At 41.1% G+C, this 23,284-nt stretch overlaps 1 protein-coding gene across 1 annotated transcript in view; it reads left to right on the forward strand.

Annotated features, from left to right (window-relative positions):
* Window positions 1–5,136: 5,136 nt before the first annotated feature.
* Window positions 5,137–23,284, forward strand: part of LOC117433015 (tripartite motif-containing protein 16-like protein) — a 33,147-nt gene continuing 14,999 nt past the window's right edge. Inside the window, exons 1-3 of the mRNA XM_059016149.1 lie at window positions 5,137–6,142; window positions 6,997–7,092; window positions 7,419–7,652. Of these exons, the coding sequence (XP_058872132.1) occupies window positions 5,555–6,142; window positions 6,997–7,092; window positions 7,419–7,652 (918 nt within the window). The 5' untranslated portion in view covers window positions 5,137–5,554. The remainder of the gene's footprint in view (window positions 6,143–6,996; window positions 7,093–7,418; window positions 7,653–23,284) is intronic.

Here is a 23,284-nt window from a genome sequence, read left to right on the forward strand (position 1 = left end):
CTTATTTGCATGCTCCTCTGAGCAGGGCAGTTTGTTTTTAACAAGGTAGTTTCATCCATAGTGTATTGAAGACCTGCAATGAGTTTTGCGGTTCTTCTTACTTTGTTTCTGCTTGCTATCGCTATTGTGATTGAATTCAAGTGGAAGGACATCATTCATACAGCTTGGTCCAGAAGCTTTGCATCACCCTTATAGAATGAACTAATATTGCTTCATAAAGTCGAATGAGACCTGCTGAATTATGTTACGTTAACATATTGAATTACATACCACTTTGTAGTTTTCCATATACTTAACGAAAAACTGACACAAATTTAAAAAATGTAAGATTTCAAAATCTAACATGAAATACTTCTATTATGGCTTCCGGTAGACTTTTACGATATCATTTTGTAGTTTATTTGATAACACAATGTTAAATAAAATATCTAAATTATGTTCATATATTTGTGGTGGGTTAGGGGAGGAAGTGACGTGACCCAGAAGTGATGGAGACAGGAAGCACGTAGTTTGGATTTTATTTACAACACCCACAAAAGTACAAAGTCCCGAGCAGTGGGTTTCCACACAATTGCAGCAAACAAAAAAAACTGCATCTGTTACCAGAGGCTTGCAATGAAAACAAATAGTCCAAACAGAACAGAAACACTGCCACGTGGTATTTCAGTAATCCACACAGCACAGCAGGCGGCTTGGGCTCCCTCTCCAAAGCAGGATAAGTAGTTCCTGAAGCTGCCAAGGATCACAGGGGAAAGTCCGGGCTCGAAGGCAGTCGGCCTGGGAATCCTCAGTCTGGGTATAAGCAAAACAAACAAATGACCAACACTCACAGCGCTCACGCAGCACAACTGTCTCAGTCCACGATAGGGAGACCGAATGGCAGAACCCCACAGCCTAAATAGTGCCGAGCCCTGCCCCTACAACCAGTGAACTGCCCCACCTCAGCCAATCGTCGAGCGCAGCACAGCTGATTGCAATAATGGGGCTCAACCATGAGGTCCTGCCCCAAGTTAAGATGGCCGCCACCACTGCAGCTTCTGCCCCAACCATGACTCCGCCTTTCTCCTGTGTCTCGGTCCTTCTTGCACAGCGCTGCCAGTAGTCGGGAGGGCGAATTACAAGAGGGACTCCTTTCATTCCTGTCACAATATTTTAATTGTCTCAAACCTAAAATTCTAGGTGATACTAAACTTTTGGTCATCGCTGTAGTCATGGTAAAAAATATAGTCATGGGAATCTTTGATAATTGTAATCTTGTGAGATGACGGAGAGAGTCCACTTACACAGAAATGGAGAAGGTCTGGTTGCAGTAAATGGAGATTTGGGATATGATGTTTCCAGTCTGATGCTGTGATGTTGTGTTTTATTGTTTATTTAATTGTAATAATTAATACAAACCCACATGGAAACTGCAATAATGGAAAAAAGCATTTTATACTATTTGAACTATTATCCAGTCTGACACAGGAGGTACCTCACAGTAGAAGGCATTATGAAGAATGAAATAGGTGTGTCTACTAATTACCCATATCAAGTTCGCTAGAGGAGGAAGCAGTAACAGAAAAGCATGGAAGATAGATGGATAAGCCATTCTAAAAGGAGATTTGGGAATAAAATGGGGGAACGCTGGGTTTTGGGATGCAGAAATGGATAACGGAAATAGGAACTGAGAACCTGAATCTAGTAAAAGAAATGTTAATGTGAATGTGTTACCTGAGTGGTTAGTTAGACAAACCAATTTGATGTATAGATTTAAGTGAGCAAGTGAATAAAGTTTGGGAAAAATTGAATTGAAAAGAGCCAAGCTTTTGTAGAGGACAAGAGTAAGAGGCACCGTGTATATTTAGAGATGGATCTAAGGACCCAAAACAGGGAGAGTGGCAATGGCGTATAATATTCCAGAAGCAGACATATGTAAAATAGTTAGGTAGTCTAATCATTTATCATGTAGTAGAAATGGTAGCAATTACATTTGCAATAAGTAAAAAATCAGAATTAAACCTTAAAAAAGCAATAATTTTTATGGACTCATTAAGTGTGGTAATAGCATTAAAAGGAGGTTTGACTTACAATTGTTACAAGATATCACATTATTTTTTAAATACAATTACATTATTTTACATACAATTGCATTATTTTTTTACACATTATTTTTACATACAATTCCTCATTTATACAGTTGGGTTTTTACTGGAGCAATTTAGGTAAAGTACCTTGCTCAAGGTTACAGCAGCAGTGTCATCCACTTGGGATTGAACCCACGACCCTCCGGTCAAGAGTCTACCAGCCTCTGATTCCTTCAGGTTGTGTTGTATTGGGGGTGGAAATCTGCAGTCAAGTCAGAATGGCCCGTACATAGAGAGAGGCACTTCACTTTTGAAACTGTTCCTTGTGAAAAAGTAATTTTTAGTAATTTGTGCCTTCTTGAAAACAGAAACACCTGCCAACCAAGCACCTTTTATCAGCCTCTATCAAAGTGTGTCAGATCTGTGGTCCTGTGGTCCCATTGTGGTTATAGAGCTTTTACCCTCATCTCATCTCACCGACAGGAGACAGAATCTGTAACACAGAGCATCACACAGCACTGCCTGTTGCATAGTCTCATCAGTAAGTGCTTGCAGATACACACTCCCCAGCTCTACACTGTATCACTGCACTAAAGGATTTTCTCTTAGAGATTATGAATAATGTAACTAATCTCAGATTTCCATGTTATTGTGACACATCAGGACCAGTACACTCTCTAGTTATTTCCTTTTGTTTTCCAGTTTTCTTTATTTTCACTCTGAGTTTTTATCCTGTCCAGAACATTACTTTGTTTCCTCTCCCCACTGACCTCCTTCCTGTGTCACAGGTAATAGGGCCCCCACTTGAATTGGGAGAGGAAACCAAGTACAACCAAGTCTGGAAAACAAAAATAATGTTCCGATCAGGAGAGATCTCTTCATAAATCTATTGTCAAGGTTCTATGTATAAACAGTGTGTAACCCCAGCCTGGGATTTGACAGCACGGTTTTCTGCAACAGGTGCCCAAAGTCTTCATTGTATCACTTAGATTATATGATTCTTTTTATTGAGCAATGTAAACTTTCCATTTGGCACAGCAGGTCCAGTACATGCTGGTACTATTTCCCCTTGTCATTGTACCACAGAGCTGTGCTTTGTTCCCTTTCTCTCTTCACTTTCTCTCTCCCTGTACCAGGACCCCTCTTGAGTCCTGCACTGGGGTCTGGGGTCCTATTACCTGTAACACAGCAGTGAAGTGAGTGGGGAGAGCAAACCAAGTACTGCCAAGTCTGGAAACACAAAAGAGAAGAGAAGGTTGTTCTGTAATGAGAGGATTGGAACGTCTCGGTTCAGACACGTTTAAAGGGATCCGGGTTGAAGAACAGATCAGTGAGAAACACTTTAATGAAAGTTCACGGTGGAAATATTTGGAATGATATCATTTGTTTTGCTTGTTTTGCTTCGTGAGGATGAGGAATGAGAAGGAAATAGAAAGATACCTGAAGTTCCAGTGCTCAGAAAGTAAACAGAGTGCAAAGTCCACTTTCTTCGTAGAAACAGGCAATGTACCTTGGGTACTCCAGTTCAAAATCAGCTTAGTTGACTTTATCAGGACAGCCTTGCAAAATAATCAAGAACACAAAAAGCAACGGATAAGGGTGCTTTCCATACATGCACAGACGTGCAGAAAATTCACCCTGTCTGCTTGTCTGTATTTCTGTCTGTATCAATCTACACTCCCCTCCAGTATTGTGTCAATTGAAATATGAGTATTTAAAGATTGTTTAAAATCACTAACTTCTTTCTCAGTATGGTATATTACTATAGTGTGTTTTTATATACTATAGTTAAAATTGACCGGTTACTTTGGGGAATCAGCCTATTCTGCTATATTACACAGTGATGTTTTGTTTAGTTGTATTTATTTATCTAATGAGTACTGTTGAAAAAAAATAAATAGAGGGTATTTAATTATTGTATATTCTTGTTGGGTGAATATTGTAGTAGGAAGCAAATAAAGTGTCACTGGCACTTAAATGTTTTCTTTATTGCTGTACTTTCTTGCTTAATAAAGATTAAGTAATCTGTCACACTCTGATGCCGTGAGCATTTGCTCTGTTCACTCTCAAAGTCCTGCTAGAATATTTTAATGTTTTTTTTTTTTCATAATGACTGTACATTCTAATAGGTTGCGGTGATTATTATTCTTAAATGGAAATACAAAACTAATAAAACACAGCTCTAAAACTCATTTCAATATGCATATTTTCTAAATGGTAACATGAGTTCATATCCTCTCCTTCCACATTACTCACTGCTCTTGTTTAAACACACACTGAGAGCAGGGAGGGAGGCTCCATGTTAGCAGTGGAACAGGAACATCTGCTGGATGCCATTCCACCACAGGGTGGGGTCCCTGTGCTGGTTGCCATGGTGACACAGTGTCTCCAGTATCTCTCAATGGACTCTGACCAAAGCATGACTGAATGAACCTGTAATAAACTGATAAAACAGGCAGTCATAAATATTAACAAGCAGACAAACTGTCTATGCGTGCAGAAATGTGGAGAACCTTTGATCTGTCTGCTTGGCTATCTTTTTGTAGAAACTCCCCTCCAACACGTATTGGGGCAGATGAGTAAATGCAGACTGACTGGGGAATGTGTGTGCATTTCACCCCACCATTTAGACATTGTTCTTGCTGAGTAACATGATATCTCTGAATAGATGTGTGTCTCCTTTTTGGATTTTAATAAGCAAGCTGTCTCAAATGAGCAGTGGTACCTGAAAATTTCTAGAAATGGCAAGCAACTAAATAACCATTAAATATATTGAGATCCCTGAATCATCTTCCCTTCAGTGTACTATCGTTCCAGGTACAGTATTCCTGTTAGTTTTCACATTTCCATTGCTTGATTTTCAAACAGGATATTTTTAAGCAACACAGGGTAAATATTTCAGAGCTTTCAATGACTTCCTGTGCTGGGAACCTCATCACTACCTGTGCTGCCTGGGGTCATTCAACTGCATCATCAATATCTTGGTAACTCCAGGAAATCATAAAGACTTATCATAAAGGTAAGTTTTGTTTGTTGTGAAATCATCAGTCTCTCCGTCTCACTGCAATGGTCCGAAATCTGAACAGAACTTAACATTTTCTTGTTATGCGATTCTAAAATACTGAAAAATTCTTAATAGCTCTCCTTCTGATTCCAGCCTAGGATCAAACTACATGCGGAATCTAGGGTATTGACACAGCTATTCCAAAGGCTGGAGTTATATCCTTCTCATAAACCTTTGCAAAACTAGACTATAACAGCATTCTGCTTTTATTCTAACATTGCCATTCTCAAACTCCAGTCCCATTCATAACTCTCTCCTCTCTGCCACTCTCACATTGTTTCAACAGTTTCTGCACAGCCTGCTCGTCTAAACTTGGCCTCAGTCCAAAGCCTCTTGGAGCTTTACAGAGTTCCAGGAGATCAGAAGCACAGTTACGTTTCGTATGTTGTGAAATCGTCAGTCTCTGTGTCTCACTGCAGCAAGAATGGCAGAAGCAAATATTATGGTAGCAGAGGACCAGTTTAGCTGCCCAGTGTGTCTCGAGATATTGAAGGATCCAGTCACTACAGCATGTGGACACAGTTACTGTATGGGGTGTATTAAGAACTGCTGGGATCAGACTGATCATACAGGTGTCTACAGCTGCCCCCAGTGCAGAGAGACCTTTACCCCAAGGCCTGTTCTGCGCAGAAACACTGTGCTGACTGAAGTTGTGGAGAAATTAAAGAAGACAAGGTGTAAACCTCCTCCTGTTCAAACTTATGCTGGACCTGGAGATGTGCCATGTGATTTCTGCACTGGGAGAAAGTTCAAAGCTGTGAAATCCTGTTTGACGTGCCTGGCCTCTTACTGTGAAACACACGTCAAGCCACACTATGAGGGTGCTGCTTTCAAGGGGCACAAGCCGATCAATGCAATTGGAAATCTGGAGCAGAAGCTTTGTGCAGAACACCAAAAGGTTTTGGATGTCTACTGTAGAAGAGATCAGAAGTGTATTTGTGTGTTATGTACTGTCAAGGAACACAAGAGCCATGCTACAGTCTCAGCTGAGAAAGAAAGGACTGGAAAACAGGTAAGGGTTTGAACCATTTTCTTATATCCATCCTAGAAGATAAGAATCCCCAGGGTTATTTAACATGTCTGTGTACACAATTACTCAGTTTCAGTTTTAATTTTGTATTAAGGCCTATGTAAAGAGCAGTAGTTTGTTATTTTCACTGCCTAAACTATTATGGATCAAAATGTATTTCTGGGTGTGACAGGGTAGCCTAGGGTGACGTTCCCAGACCAGATATGGAAGTTGACAGATACAATACAGACAGCCAGGCACTTCGGCGACATTTTTTATTGCACAAAAATAAAATAAAAAGGTTGTACAAAAACACTGCTCACAGAGCAAAATAAAATTTCAAACAAAAACAAATCATGAACACATACAACACGTAGGTAAGGCTGGGCAGTAGCCTTCACTGATCCTGCCATGCAGTCAGTTTTACTTTCATTTTCTCCTCACTCTCGCACACATGTTCCTCCTCTTTGAACACCCGCCCTGAACACAGAAGCTGCTGGGTTTCTATATATGTGACTATCTCCGGATTAACAATCAATTAATCAGTCCGGAGATGGTCAAATTCTGCACAAGGTTTTAGTTTGCATGGTCGACAGTAAATAATCACAGACCATGCATTCACACAAGCTGTATGGCAGAGACGAGCTGCTAATACCGCCTCTGCCAGATCACATTCAAATCAATATATTCGAGAACCACTGATAATTATTGCTAACATTGTAAAGAGGTATGGGGACAAAAATAAATGCAATATATTTTAACTAAAATTATTCTGACATTTTCAATAGCATACTTAAACAGGCCTATGTTCGGTGTGACAGGGTATCACTCAATACTGTGTCACTGTTTTTACACAGAAGCAGCTGGGAGAGACACAGACAGAAATACAACAGAGAATCCAGGAGAGACTGAAAGAAACTGAGGAGCTGAAACAGGCTGTGGAGTCACTGAAAGTGGGTATTGACAAGAGGGTAGCCAACATTATTAGAGATTTCAATTGCTACTTGAATAACTAGTTCAGTGATTAATAAGGCATTTCTTCCAATATCGTTCAACCTACCGTCTATTATTATTATTATTGTTGTTGTTTTTGTTGTTGTTGTTGTTGTTGTTGTTGTTATTGTTGTTGTTGTTGTTGTTGTTGTTGTTGTTGTTGTTGTTGTTGTTGGTTTAGTTGACAAATGGACTGGAACACATCTACAGAAGTTTACTGTCTATGCCTGATGTGTTTTTGATATCAATTCTAACCATGTCTCCTCTACTGTGTTCTTTCACTCAGAGATCTGCATGCATAGAAATAAAGGAAAGTGAGAAGATCTTTACAGAGCTGATCCGATCCATTGAGAAGATCCACACTGAAGTTATTGAGCTGATTGGAGCTAACGAGAAGGCTGCAGTGAATGAGGCTGAAGGACGCATGAAGAAACTGGAGCAGGAGATTGCTGAGCTAAGGAGGAGAAACGCTGAGCTGAAACAGCTTTCAAAGACAGAGGATCACATCCATTTTCTACAGGTAACATCACTGCTTTTTAGAAAATCTCAAGTACATAACTGGGACGGTTTCAGACAGACCTCTCCAATTGAATGAATCCTTGCTTTTCCCCAGGAATGTTTTGGACCCCATTCAGTTTCACTGAAAACAAATGTTCTCTACTTTCCTGTTATAGAATTTCCAGTCTCTCTGTGCCCCTCCTGACTTACTCAGCATTACTGTCAATACAGACATCTCTTTTGGGGCTGTGAGGAAAGCTGTATCTGAACTTAAAGACCATATTGAGGACTTCTGCAAGGGTGGATTAAGCAAAATAACCAAAACAGGTTGGTGTGAAATAGATTCCTTTGGTAGAGATTTCTCAAATAGACCATGGCTTGCAGACTGTGGGCTATATGAATATTGCAGATGTTTTATTTCAAATGATTTCCTCAGGTTGAAACGCCCCACCTCATTTACAATAACATCCCCAGTGATGATAGCAGGAAAGAATGCACGGTTTGAATGCACAATAGCATTCAAACAGAGACAGGGATTCAAACAAGTAGCAGTGTGGAGTAGTGGTTAGGGTTCAGGACTTTTGACCGGAGGGTTGTGGGTTCAATCCCAGGTAGGGGACACTGCTGCTGTACCCTTGAGCAAAGTACTTTACCTAGATTGCTCCATTAAAAACCCAACTGTATAAATGGGTAATTGTATGTAAAAATAATGTGATATCTTGTAACAATTGTAAGTCACCCTGGATAAGAAATAAATATTAATTAAACTACACATTAATTCCATATAGGATGCTAACTTATAGCCTTGCCCTTTTTTATCAACGAGGTATAGGAATTGGAGGTCATGGTCATGTTTGTACAGTAATCCATCGTGTATCCGCCCATCACATATCCACCCTAAACGTTTATCCGCCATGATCAGGCTCTTCAGCGACGCAAATCACATGTACAGAGCTAATGTAAAATGGCTACAGGAAAGCTAAAGTGAGTTGTGCTTACAATTGATTTGTTTTTCTTTTTTCATAAACCTATGCATTTTGCTACTGTGTAAATTACCCGACACTAATGTAAGTGTATGTAAATATATCTCAGTCTTCTAAACACCCACAGATAGATTTGAATTGCTACATGACAGGCAATTGGATACAAATGTCACCTGACCCTTCCACGACTTTCATTGCACATTCCACAGTACTAGCACTGCCTTTGAGAATAAAACCTGAAACGCTAGACTGAGAAACTGCTCATAGAATAGAATGGGAAACTTGACATAAGCAGGTACGGCATGGTACTGTAAGTGGGTTTTAATTTGACATACGTGCGTATGTCATGGTGTTGAAGTGGTTAACAATCCTCTCAGTAGTCTTTTGGTTTAAAACAGTTTTCTGTATTTTATTCAGTGAATGAAACAGCAGTTTTTACCCTGGGGTCTAGGAGCAGTGACAGGCGTTTCAAAGGTAAGGCTTTTCTTCCAGTAAAACATTTTATCTACAGAGACATTCTCCTTTTTGGAAGGACCTAATGGCTCAGTAAAAGAGTGGCTGGAGATGTATTAGATTAGTTTTTGTGTGAGAGATTCCTGATTAGGGTGGAGATAGCTGGGTCATTTGCTACTGATAAATTTAACATGCATTTTGTCTTTAAAAATTAAGAGCATGGCAGATTGCTGTTTGGAGTCTTGTGTGTGTTGTGTATTAATCCACATGTTTAAATTATATTTTCTCTCTTTTTTCAATCCAGTGAATCAAGTTGCAGTTTACAGTCTGCAGACGCCAGAACCAAGGAAAAGAGCTGAGTTTTTAAAATGTAAGTCTGTTTTCACTGAAACATTTTATTGAAAGATGTGTCACTCCATTTTGAGAAGAGCTAACATTACAGAAAAGGGAAGGGTGGAGATTATTATTATTATTATTTATTTCTTAGCAGACCCCCTTATCCAGGGCGACTTACAATTGTTACAAGATATCACATTATTTTTACATACAGTTACCCATTTATACAGTTGGGTTTTTACTGGGGCAATCTAGGTAAAGTACCTTGCTCAAGGGTACAGTAGCAGTGTCCCCTACCAGGGATTGAACCCACAACCCTCCGGTCAAGAGCCCAGAGCCCTAACCACTACTCCACACTGCTGCCCATTGAGGGCAGCAATTATTATTATAATCATTTATTAGTAATTGTAAACCCATTAATCTACACTCCTCTCTAACAAGCATTTGGACAGCTGAATACATACATAATGACTGGGGGTGGGGCATTTGTTGCCTGTTTTTCCACTCAGAGCTTACTCTCCCTAAATATCTTGGCATCTCTGAATAGATAACCATCACCTCTGTTAATTCATGTACAACACATGTAAAAACAGTCTGGGGTTAAAATGAACAGCTATCCCTCCCAGTCATCCTGTGTTGGTAGTAAATGTATAATGCAGTATCACTGCACTTATGGGATGGATTGCTCATATATTTGAAGAGTTGATGATATTCTATTCAAGATATTTAGTAAGCAAGGGGTCTGGGTGGGTAAAGGTGCAACAAAAACCCCACCGCAGTGGTTCTGTATTTATCCATCTGTCCCAATATTTGTTGGAGGGGAGTGTATAATATTTTACAATGAATAGCATAATTATTGTGTGCATTGATTGCCAACTGTAAAATTAATACACACAAACTCCCCCAAAATAATAAATATTACTCCCTTCTGTACCTTTGTGCCTCAATGCATCTTTTGTAATATTTATGTATGTATCTATCTTTTTGTTCTTTCTGTACCATTCAAACTTAGTGGAGATTGTTTAAGTGATTTGACTTTTCTAACTGTCTCTCCTCTAACCGTCCTCTTCTCTTCATTCAGATTCCTACACTGGACCCCAACACCGCGTATAGAGAGCTCTGTCTGTCTGAAGGGAACAGAAAGGTGACCCTGAGGGGAGAGACCCAGCCATATCCTGATCACCCAGAGAGATTTGATTACTGGGAACAAGTGCTTTGCAGAGAGGGTTTGTCTGGGACTCGCTTTTACTGGGAGATTGAGTGGAGTGGAGACGGGGCTGAAATGGGAGTCACATATAAAGGAATCAGCAGGAAAGGAGAAGATAATTCCTGCATCCTTGGACGCAATGATAAGTCCTGGAGTTTGGAGTTCGATGACTCCAGTTACACTGCCTGGCACAATAACAAGAGAACTGTAATAACTGCCCCCTACTCCACCAGAATAGGAGCATAGACTTTAATGCCGGCACTCTGTCATTTTATGGAGTCTCTGACACAATGACCCTCCTGCACAGATTCCAAACCACATTCACTGAGCTACTCTATCCTGCGTTGTGGCCTGATTGTGATTCCACTGTAACAATCTGCCAGCTGAACTAGACTGTTTTGTGTTTTAACACTAGAACGGCCACATTTATAGGCATATCTAGAATGACCAAGACCAGTCCTTTTGACCGGTGTATTCATAACAACATAAATATTATAATGAAAGGGCAAAAAATCAGATATAAGTCATACTTTTATTGAGACACATCATATATAGCATCTCCACAACCGAGAAAATGTAAATGAATGGACATTCAGACATAAATGAGTTTATATACAGACGTATTGCATAAAGCACAACCACAAAAAACAATTTAAAAAATAAATAAACGTCTGAAATGAAATTAATATATACAGTATATATATATATATATATATATATATATATATATATATATATATATATATATATACAGTATATATATATACAAGTATATTATCTATATACAAAACTATAAAACTGAAACTATGTAACTAAGTACCAAAAAAGTAAAATAAATGGGTGTATATTGCCTATATACAGTAAAGTATATGACAAAGTGCATACACAACCGAAAATGGATGTAAAAAAAATGTGTCTGTATAAATGTGCTTATACAGTCATAATATAATCTAAATGACAAACACATAAATATTTGGACAGAATGGGTGTTATATACAATAACGATAGCACAACATGTTATCAAAGAAGCTTATTCACATACCTGTACTGTATTTACATTTCACTGCCTTTATGCATTGGGCAGCTACAGTACTGTAAAAGAATGTTAAAAATTAAATACAAAATAAATAAACATTTGAATATAACTGCGTTTCTACAGACTTTATGTGCTGGCACAAATCACACAAATCACACCACTTACCACAGTATTTTATCTTGCATTGTCTGTCTTTTGCTCCATTATAATCTTGTTTGTAAAATTTGCAGTTATTCCAAATAGTAAGACCTTCTTCTTCAGCCACCTATTTGCAATGTTTTTGGAGCTAAGAATGAACGTGAATGAAACACGTGACTAGTAGCCTAATTAGTGCCAGACAGCCTGGAACCATGAGCTGCCAAGGCTAATTGATGGGTCAATGAAACACAGCAATGCTAACAGACAGCTCACTTGAGAAATGCAGACTGATGATTCAATACGGCTGCAAGTCACGACTGATAAACACAAAAAATACCACAAAATGTAATTGTTATAATGTTTTATATGCATCGGTCAGTTTGACCACGCCTGGTTGTTATATATATTTAAGGAAAGTCAGGAAAGCACAGCTCCATATCTTAAACACACGCATCAGTATAAAATGTTCAATATGTCCTGAGTATTTATTGATTACAAACACATAAATAGCACCAAGTGGCAGACTTAGTTGGCATCTCTGCACAGTGCTAGAATTCCCACAGCAAGTACTGATAAGTATCTCTTAAAGTGATTGTAGCTCACTAAATAATTCCACAATGTGATCCTATATTGCACTTCCATTGGATAAATAGGTCTCAAATGTGCAGGTTTCAAAAACATTATGGGCAAGATTCTTAGAAATCTGTGTTCTTGTATCGAATTGGATTGTCTATCAAATGGATATTTATAGATATGTATAGTATCTGTCTGAACTATTTTGGATTTAGGTGCATCTGGTAAATCTATAAACTCTGGGGCTTCAGACATACCTTTATACAGGCAACCAATAGGTATAAGATGCCTTTTCCTCGTGTTATTATAATTTTGTTTGTAAATTATCTCATTGGAATTCTGAAATGGTGGATAATTACCCTGACAAGCATTTAATTAGATGCATCGGGTCTACTCGTCAGGCAGTTCAAAGTTTCAATATTATAATTGTTTGTTTATTTTAACAATAATGTGAGTAAAGTATCATCACAAAAAAGAAGACATTTCCATGGATATCGTAAATCACAATCAAATTGCATTACATGTTCTATTTGCCCACAGTGGAAAAGCACCTGCACAGAGTCAGAATGAAAGCAATTATTTTCACTTGGCACTTTGTAGATCCCTGTTCACGCAACCTTAAGGACTGTTCCAAGCACTGTTTTATTAAAGACTGTTGATTAAAATTCTATTTTGGTGGTATAAAATCAAGTTTTCTAGAGGGTGATTTTTTTTTAAGCACAGTTTAACCGTAATAATACTTATAATGAGGTTTTAAATTAGAAACAAAACTATAATTGTAAATAAGCACTCAGTTTATTAACTATTTTGACCTTTTTTACTGCACTTTTTCTTTAAATGTTCTGTCAACAGCAGCTGCTCTCCAGAAACTTGAAGTGCACAAAAAAGCTTTGGAGAAAATGTTAAACACACATAAAATATATTATACTGCAGCAGAGGCGTATCTGGTCTGCAGCAGTAATAAATGAAGAGAACAGGTTGTTATTTTTATTAAACTGGAATGGCAAAATGATAAAGTTCAGATAGGCAACAACACACCCACAACACAACACAAAGCTGTGCACAGGAAGCTCCTAAATAGGGATTCCCTCGAGCCCTATTGGCTCACACACACAGGGTACATTTACATACACACTGACCAATCGCTCAGACCCTCGGTCCCTCGCAAACAGCTGACTGGCGGAACTGAACACAAATCACAGTGCAGCCAACACAGACCCCCTCTCTCATACAGCTGCACTCTGCACGTGACACCTTAGGCAGCACGCTAGTACTGCCTAGACATGAAACAAGCTTCCACTCACAAACTCACGCAGGGTGACACACACAAACGGCGGGGGAGACAGAACAGCACACACACACACACACACAGACACACACACACACACACTGTACAGCAATACACAGAAATGCAACTATTTACAAGAAAAGCAATAGCCCTGGTCCCCCCACAAGTTCAATGTAGCACACAAAAAGTCATATTTCATACAGGTCTTTGTAACTAAACTATACCAGCAGACCAGCCTATTTCATACAGGTCTTTGTAACTAAACAATACCAGCAGACCAGCCTATTTCATACAGGTCTTTGTAACTAAACAATACCAGCAGACCAGCCTATTTCATACAGGTCTTTGTAACTAAACAATACCAGCAGACCAGCCTATTTCATACAGGTCTTTGTCTAGTGACTGCTGGGTCTGATGGAAGAAAAAAAAAACAGAGCAATTCAATCTAATGTATCTTTCAAAGGTTTTACTGCCAGTTGAAGGAGCCAATGATAGCAGGGTAATACTATTGTGGAGGCTGTGTGGTCCGGTGGTTAAAGAAAAGGGCTTGTAACCAGGAGGTCCCCGGTTCAAATCCCACCTCAGCCACTGACTCATTGTGTGACCCTAGCAAGTCACTTAACCTCCTTGTGCTCCATCTTTCGGGTGAGACATAGTTGTAAGTGACTCTGCAGCTGATGCATAGTTCACACACCCTAGTCTCTGTAAGTCGCCTTGGATAAAGGCGTCTGCTGAAATAAACAATAATAATTGTGAAGCTGCTCAAAGAACACTACAGGTACAATCCTGAATCTTCCCAGAAGCTGAGGGTTTGAAGTACAGAAGAACTGAAATGTCTACTCTGGATAGACAAACACCACAAAGTTACAAACTGAATGAAAGGAGACAGTACAATATTGTGGGATCAAATAAAAGCAGTTTTTTCACATCTTCACTGCAGTGATGTAGTCCTAAATCCAAAAGTACCGGAACGCCAACAAAATCTAGATTTCTTAAACAAAAATGATACAAATTACCGTTTTATCTGTTCATTAACCCTTTGCAGTCCATTTATGAAGTGCGTGTCAGGCGCGTCAGGTCCAATTTATTTTCACACGCGCAGTTAATTTTAGACGCGCTGTTAAAAGTATTTTTTTTTCACAGTCAAACAGGTTTAAAAAGCCCTGCATATCAACAAAGCACTCACTAGGCATCTCCAGCCCCACCCCACCCTTTCATTCGCTATATTTCACATATGCTAAGAAATAAATAATAATAATAATAATAGTCGTACATACCGATCGATCATCTCCTGATCACTCGTTTTATCGCCAAACAGATCAATAATGCGATCCAAGTCATTATTTTATTACTATAACTGAAAAAAGCTCTGCAAATGTCAGTGATATTCTCTGAGCGCTGATGCAGTATCAGCCAGCTTGTTTCCTTATGGCTGCTGTTATCTGATGCCAGGGGCAAGTATGACTATTCATGAGATACGCCCTTTTTTTTCGGCTTGTCTCGGCTCCTGTCGCTCCCACTCGGCCATTGAATGGTTTTATCGGCTTTTCCGGAAAAAAAATGACTAGAAACCCGTTTTTTGCGTTTTTTTGATGATGTCGGACAGGGTCCGACAATGGACCGGAAAGGAATAATTGGATCAGGTCCGACATAGGATCGCAAAGGGTTAAGCTTGAGGTAACATTTAATAGGTAACTGTGACAGAAATATAATGAGTTCTGGTTGTAAATCTCCCTCCCGACCTGTGAGGGTGCTAAGCAGCAAAAGGGAAAGGCTTTGGACAGGTTGGCCTGACAGTTCATTTCCTGGGTTGGGAAGTCGGTCAGCCTGGAAGAAGGCGAGACTCCGTTGCAGGAACTTATTGACCCACAAGGTAAAAGAGTTAACAGCTGCAAGCCATAGAGACAGCTACAATCGTTTCCCAAGGGGCCATGCATGACAGTATAAAGGGGCCGGATTATTGTAAATCTTTTCCTTCGTTTTTGGTGTTGAAGTAGACCCGGAAACCCATGCACTGTGTATTAAGAGTATTGTGAGTGTTTGTTTTGTTTGTCTTGTCTATAATTGTGTGTTTATAGATGGCTAACACGTTCTGGAGCTGTCGCTAAGGGCCAGCACTGAACCCAGAACAGCACATGGTTGTATATTGTGGGAGAGATACTGTGTTTATTGTTTAGGGCTGCAATCCCTTTTACTGTTCTTCGTGTTTTACACATCCCGGTGTATAACTGAAGTTTATTATTTGGTCACCAGACCTGGATTATAACAAAAAATAAAAACAACTATTTTCCTAAATTAGCTCAGGTGTAACCAATCGCCTTCAAAATCACACACCAAGTTAAGTGGCCTCCACCTGTGTTAAATTGTAGTGATTCACATGATTTCAGGATAAATTCAGCAGTTCCTGTAGGTTCCCTCTGCTGGGTAGTGCATTTCAAAGCAAAGACTCAACCATGAGCATCAAGGCGCTTTCAAAAGAACTCAAAGGACAAAATTGTTGAAAGGGGATGGGTATAAAAAATATCAAAGGCCTTGATTATCCCTTGGAGCACAGTCAAGACGATTATTAAGAAGTGGAAGGTGTATGGCACCACAAAGACCCTGCCTAGATCAGGCCATCCCTCCAAACTAGATGACCAAGCAAGAAGGAGACTGATCAGAGAGGCTACCAAGAGACCAATGGCAACTTTGAAAGAGATACAGGCTTTTATGGCCAAGACTGGTCAAAGTGTGCATGTGACAACAATATCCCAAGCACTCCACAAATCTGGCCTGTATTGTAGGGTGGCAAGAAGGAAACCATTACTCAAGAAAGCCCACCTTGAATCCCATTCGAAGTATGCAAAAAACACTCAGGAGATTCTGTAGCCATGTGGCAAAAAGTTTTGTGGTCTGACGAAACTAAAATGGAACTTTTTGGCCTAAATGCAAAGCGTTATGTTTGGTGCAAACCCAACACAGAGCATCACCCAAAGAACACCATCCCTACTGTGAAGCATGGTGATGGCAGCATCATGTTATGGGGATGTTTCTCATCGGCAGGGACTGGGGCACTTGTCAGGATAGAAGGGAAAATGAATGGAGTAAAGTACAGAGAAGTCCTTGAGGAAAGCCTGCTGCCCTCTGCAAGAAAGCTGAAACGGGGATGGAAGTTCGCCATTCAGCATGACAACGACCCAAAGCACACAGCCAAAGCTACACTGGAGTGGCTAAGAAACAAAAGGTAAATGTTCTTGAGTGGCCCAGTCAGAGCCCCGACCTAAAACCTATCAAAAATGTGAGGAATGACTTGAAGATTGCTGTCCATCAACGCTCCCCAAGGAACTTGACAGAGCTTGAACAGTTTTGTAAAGAAGAATGGTCAAATATTGCCAAACCTAGGTGTGCAAGTGTCACAAGTGACGAATTTTAAATGGGTTTTGCGTAATGTTTTTTTTTTTTTACTGGAATCTGCTTATCTCAACCCCCAGTTGGTTTTATGTGGTTGTGGTTGACTGTGGGTAGAGCATTTTCTCCACAGCAACTGGAAGTCCTGCCTGGTTATCGCCACAGCCAATGGCAGTCCAGGCAGGACAATATAAAGGGCTGGATTTGAGAGCAGAAGAGGAACACGTAGAGAACCAGCAGGAGTGTGTGCAGGCAGAGCGCACAGCCTTGGGGAAAATATACTGTGGAAGATTTATTGTTTTTGAATATTTGGGGAAACGACTATTTGGCAACAAGAACTTCGTTGTGGGGACGGACTAGCACTGGAACAACATTTAGGAACGGGTTTGGAGTTTTGTCTTGTTTCTTTTGTTGTGTTGGGACAATGCAGAGTGGTTGGTTGTATTTTTTTTTACATGTTTTGTTGTTTTTTTTTCTCTCTGTGCATTGGGTGACAATAATTCTTCCATTCAAGGATTTTACAAACATCGTTTTCCTTGATCTCTGGAAGAGGGGAAAGGACAATCAATCGTCAAGTTCTGTGTTAACTGTTTTGTCTATACTGCTTACCTGAACTGGTTGGCCCCCTGGACCCCCGTCAGAGTGTGTTTGACGCCTCCAGTGGTTTACCTACCTTGCCTTTAGGTCTGGAGTCCAGCTTTCAGGTCGGGTCCAGTGGCGGCAGACGGAATCGGGACGAGGTCCAGGGAGCGTGACGAGAGAGAGGAGAGAAACTCGAAGGGAAGTGACCAGAACTTTCGGGTGGAAGGTGTAGTTTACTTACCTGTATGTCAGTTCCTGATGGCCCCTTTTCTTTGCCCCGCTCTCCTGTCAGAGGTGGCAGCTGATTGGCAGTGAAGAGATCCAGCAGGGGGTGGTGGTTCCCGCATTGGTGGGAGGAAACAGAAGCGGACCGAGGAAGTTGGGGGGAAGCCCCGGGAGTGTGGGGTCTACCCCCTGGACTATTTCTTTGTCCTTGTTTGTTTTGTCAAACAGTAATTGTCCATGTCCATGAACTTTTTTCTTTTTTCTATTACTGTGTGGTTTGGTTTTAATAATTTTTACCCTGTTGAGAACAATAAAATTTGTTTTACCAGACGCCGTTCCATTGTGTGTGTGTGGGGGAACCCAGGGAACAAAGAACCTAACTATTCGGTTACTAAGGTCCTTGCCTTACCAAAAACAAGGTGACGTAGTCGTCAGCTACACAGGTACACTAGCTAGGTTATCTCAGGTCACCCTACCCTGCCAAAGGTGCTTCCACCAAGTATTAACTCAGGGGGGTGGAGACTTATCCAGTTATGGTCTTTCAGTTTTATATTTTTAATATATAATTGTTTTCGCAATAAAAACTTTTTTCCCCTTAACAGTGTGGAGTATGGTGTGTAGATAAGTGGAAAAAATCCTCATTTAAATGCATGAAACTCTAAGGCACTGACACAACAAAATGTGAAAAAAGTTCAAGGGGGTGTAAACTTTCTATAGCCACTGTTTAGACGGGGCAAATACAGGTGTGCTGGAATGCTGCACCTGGAGGTGTTTGATGGTGGCTGGCTCCTTGGAAGACTCATGTGCATTCCAATTGTCCCCCGTTAACCCAGTGTCAAAATACAAAAAAACAACATTTAATGTCACATATGTAATATTAAAAAATAATTAAATTAGTGGTGCACAACAAGCCATAATACACAAACAACCCAAACCAATACACATACCATTAATCAAACCAATTTTTGTGTCAATTTACTAATAAACCCCTGTGATAGAGAGAGAAAGTATCAATGTTGTAAATCTCTCTCCCGATCAGAAAGGACACTATGTAAGGACGGTGGTATGCTGCCTCCTAGATGGACCGCCTTGATGGTAGGTGGAAGCCAGAAGGTGACCATATTAGGGGGAGCGCGTAGTTGCAAGTGCTCGGAACAACTCCATTGCAATCAGCTGCGGGACGGCCCTTTATTGGAGAAACCATGGTGACGGGTTGATTGCAGGGAGGAGTTTTGTGGGTACAAAGGGGAAGCAGCTACGTCAGTACCTCCCCTTGCGCTGAGAGAATGAGCGACCAGCTGGAGCTCTTTGTTGTTTTATATTACATGCTGTTTTGTTGTGTGTTTACAGAGGAGGAGTAGGAGCGAGGGGATGCAGCCACGGAGCCAGCCTGAACCACCGGAGCACTACCTTCACTTCACAAACACCAGCCCCCCCCCCCCCCCCCGGATTAAGGAGCACAGGACGTGTGGGGATTATAGTGGATTGTTTTGGTTTCTTTTGTTTGTTTTTGTTTGGCCTGCAAGCCAGCCATGTTCCCCCCGATACCATAGTTGGTAGAGGGATGGATGCTTTTAAATAAATAAAACACGGACATTATTAGGAAGTATTGTTTCAGGACTGTTTATTTATTCATTACACCACTTGCACTTATCACAACCCCTGGTACTTGGAAACAGTTGTTGACACAGACTTCACCGCGTGCAGAGATATACATGTGTGACGGGGTACATCCTGCCCTTATGTTTATAACAACCAAACGAGCAAGATGGGCTGAATGGCCTCCTCTCATTTGTAAACTTTCTTATGTTCTTATGTTCTTATGTATTGTTTTGTATTTGTGTCATGTTATTATTATTTAAAATGTATGAATGTTTGGTGTACATGGGTGTTTTAGGTCGGCAGGGAAGGAGTAATTACCTTCCCTGACAAATCACTTCACTTGCAGACTGTGCCTGGGCCTGATTGAATGATTTAACAAGCAGTCGAGCCCAGGCACAGCTGCATAAAAGAGGCATGGATCACAGCTCTATAAAAGAGGCACGGATCACAGCTGCATAAAAGAGGCACGGATCACAGCTGCATAAAAGAGGCACGGATCACAGCTGCATAAAAGAGGCACGGATCACAGCTGTATAAAAGAGGCATGGATCACAGCTGTATAAAAGAGGCACGGATCACAGCTGTATAAAAGAGGCATGGATCACAGCTGCATAAAAGAGGCACGGATCACAGCTGCATAAAAGAGGCACGGATCACAGCTGTATAAAAGAGGCAAGGATCACAGCTGTATAAAAGAGGCACGGATCACAGCTGTATAAAAGAGGCACGGATCACAGCTGCATAAAAGAGGCACGGATCACAGCTGTATAAAAGAGGCACGGATCACAGCTGCATAAAAGAGGCACGGATCACAGCTGTATAAAAGAGGCATGGATCTCAGCTGTATAAAAGAGGCATGGATCTCAGCTGTATAAAAGAGGCATGGATCTCAAATGTATAAAAGAGGCATGGATCTCAGCTGCATAAAAGAGGCACGGATCTCAGCTGTATAAAAGAGGCATGGATCTCAAATGTATAAAAGAGGCATGGATCTTAGCTGTTTAAAAGAGGCACGGATCACAGCTGTATAAAAGAGGCACGGATCACAGCTGTATAAAAGAGGCATGGATCTCAGCTGCATAAAAGAGGCACGGATCACAGCTGTATAAAAGAGGCATGGATCTTAGCTGTTTAAAAGAGGCACGGATCACAACTGCATAAAAGAGGCACGGATCACAGCTGTATAAAAGAGGCATGGATCTCAGCTGCATAAAAGAGGCACGGATCACAGCTGTATAAAAGAGGCATGGATCTTAGCTGTATAAAAGAGGCATGGATCACAGCTGTATAAAAGAGGCACGGATCACAGCTGCATAAAAGAGGCACGGATCACAGCTGCATAAAAGAGGCATGGATCTTAGCTGTATAAAAGAGGCACAGATCACAGCTGCATAAAAGAGGCACGGATCACAGCTGCATAAAAGAGGCACGGATCACAGCTGCATAAAAGAGGCATGGATCTTAGCTGTATAAAAGAGGCACAGATCACAGCTGCATAAAAGAGGCACGGATCACAGCTGCATAAAAGAGGCACGGATCACAGCTGCATAAAAGAGGCACGGATCACAGCTGTATAAAAGAGGCACGGATCACAGCTGCATAAAAGAGGCACGGATCACAGCTGCATAAAAGAGGCACGGATCACAGCTGTATAAAAGAGGCATGGATCTCAGCTGTATAAAAGAGGCACGGATCACAGCTGCATAAAAGAGGCACGGATCACAGCTGCATAAAAGAGGCAGGGATCTCAGCTGCATAAAAGAGGCACGGATCACAGCTGTATAAAAGAGGCACGGATCACAGCTGCATAAAAGAGGCACGGATCACAGCTGCATAAAAGAGGCACGGATCACAGCTGTATAAAAGAGGCATGGATCTCAGCTGTATAAAAGAGGCACGGATCACAGCTGCATAAAAGAGGCACGGATCACAGCTGTATAAAAGAGGCATGGATCTTAGCTGTTTAAAAGAGGCACGGATCACAACTGCATAAAAGAGGCACGGATCACAGCTGTATAAAAGAGGCATGGATCTCAGCTGCATAAAAGAGGCACGGATCACAGCTGTATAAAAGAGGCATGGATCTTAGCTGTATAAAAGAGGCATGGATCACAGCTGTATAAAAGAGGCACGGATCACAGCTGCATAAAAGAGGCACGGATCACAGCTGCATAAAAGAGGCATGGATCTTAGCTGTATAAAAGAGGCACAGATCACAGCTGCATAAAAGAGGCACGGATCACAGCTGCATAAAAGAGGCACGGATCACAGCTGCATAAAAGAGGCATGGATCTTAGCTGTATAAAAGAGGCACAGATCACAGCTGCATAAAAGAGGCACGGATCACAGCTGCATAAAAGAGGCACGGATCACAGCTGCATAAAAGAGGCACGGATCACAGCTGTATAAAAGAGGCACGGATCACAGCTGCATAAAAGAGGCACGGATCACAGCTGCATAAAAGAGGCACGGATCACAGCTGTATAAAAGAGGCATGGATCTCAGCTGTATAAAAGAGGCACGGATCACAGCTGCATAAAAGAGGCACGGATCACAGCTGTATAAAAGAGGCACGGATCTCAGCTGCATAAAAGAGGCATGGATCTCAACTGTATAAAAGAGGCACGGATCACAGCTGCATAAAAGAGGCACGGATCACAGCTGTATAAAAGAGGCACGGATCACAGCTGTATAAAAGAGGCATGGATCACAGCTGCATAAAAGAGTCACAGATCACAGCTGCATAAAAGAGGCATGGATCTCAACTGTATAAAAGAGGCACGGATCACAGCTGCATAAAAGAGGCACGGATCACAGCTGTATAAAAGAGGCACGGATCACAGCTGTATAAAAAAGGCACAGATCACAGCTGCATAAAAGAGTCACAGATCACAGCTGCATAAAAGAGGCACGGATCACAGCTGCATAAAAGAGGCACGGATCACAGCTGTATAAAAGAGGCATGGATCTCAGCTGTATAAAAGAGGCACGGATCACAGCTGCATAAAAGAGGCACGGATCACAGCTGCATAAAAGAGGCAGGGATCACAGCTGCATAAAAGAGGCATGGATCTCAGCTGTATAAAAGAGGCACGGATCACAGCTGCATAAAAGAGGCACGGATCACAGCTGTATAAAAGAGGCATGGATCTTAGCTGCATAAAAGAGGCACGGATCACAGCTGCATAAAAGAGGCACGGATCACAGCTGTATAAAAGAGGCATGGATCTCAGCTGTATAAAAGAGGCACGGATCACAGCTGCATAAAAGAGGCACGGATCACAGCTGTATAAAAGAGGCACGGATCACAGCTGCATAAAAGAGGCATGGATCACAGCTGCATAAAAGAGGCACGGATCACAGCTGCATAAAAGAGGCATGGATCTCAGCTGTATAAAAGAGGCACGGATCACAGCTGCATAAAAGAGGCACGGATCACAGCTGCATAAAAGAGGCACGGATCACAGCTGCATAAAAGAGGCATGGATCTCAGCTGTATAAAAGAGGTACGGATCACAGCTGCATAAAAGAGGCATGGATCTCAGCTGCATAAAAGAGGCATGGATCTCAACTGTATAAAAGAGGCACGGATCACAGCTGCATAAAAGAGGCACGGATCACAGCTGTATAAAAGAGGCATGGATCACAGCTGCATAAAAGAGGCACGGATCACAGCTGTATAAAAGAGGCATGGATCACAGCTGCATAAAAGAGGCACGGATCACAGCTGCATAAAAGAGTCACAGATCACAGCTGCATAAAAGAGGCACAGATCACAGCTGCATAAAAGGCATAGATCACAGCTGTATTAAAGAGGCACGGATCTAGGGACATAGGGATTGAC

Source organism: Acipenser ruthenus, chromosome 52 (assembly GCF_902713425.1).
Source record: "Acipenser ruthenus chromosome 52, fAciRut3.2 maternal haplotype, whole genome shotgun sequence".
Lineage (NCBI taxonomy): Eukaryota > Metazoa > Chordata > Actinopteri > Acipenseriformes > Acipenseridae > Acipenser > Acipenser ruthenus.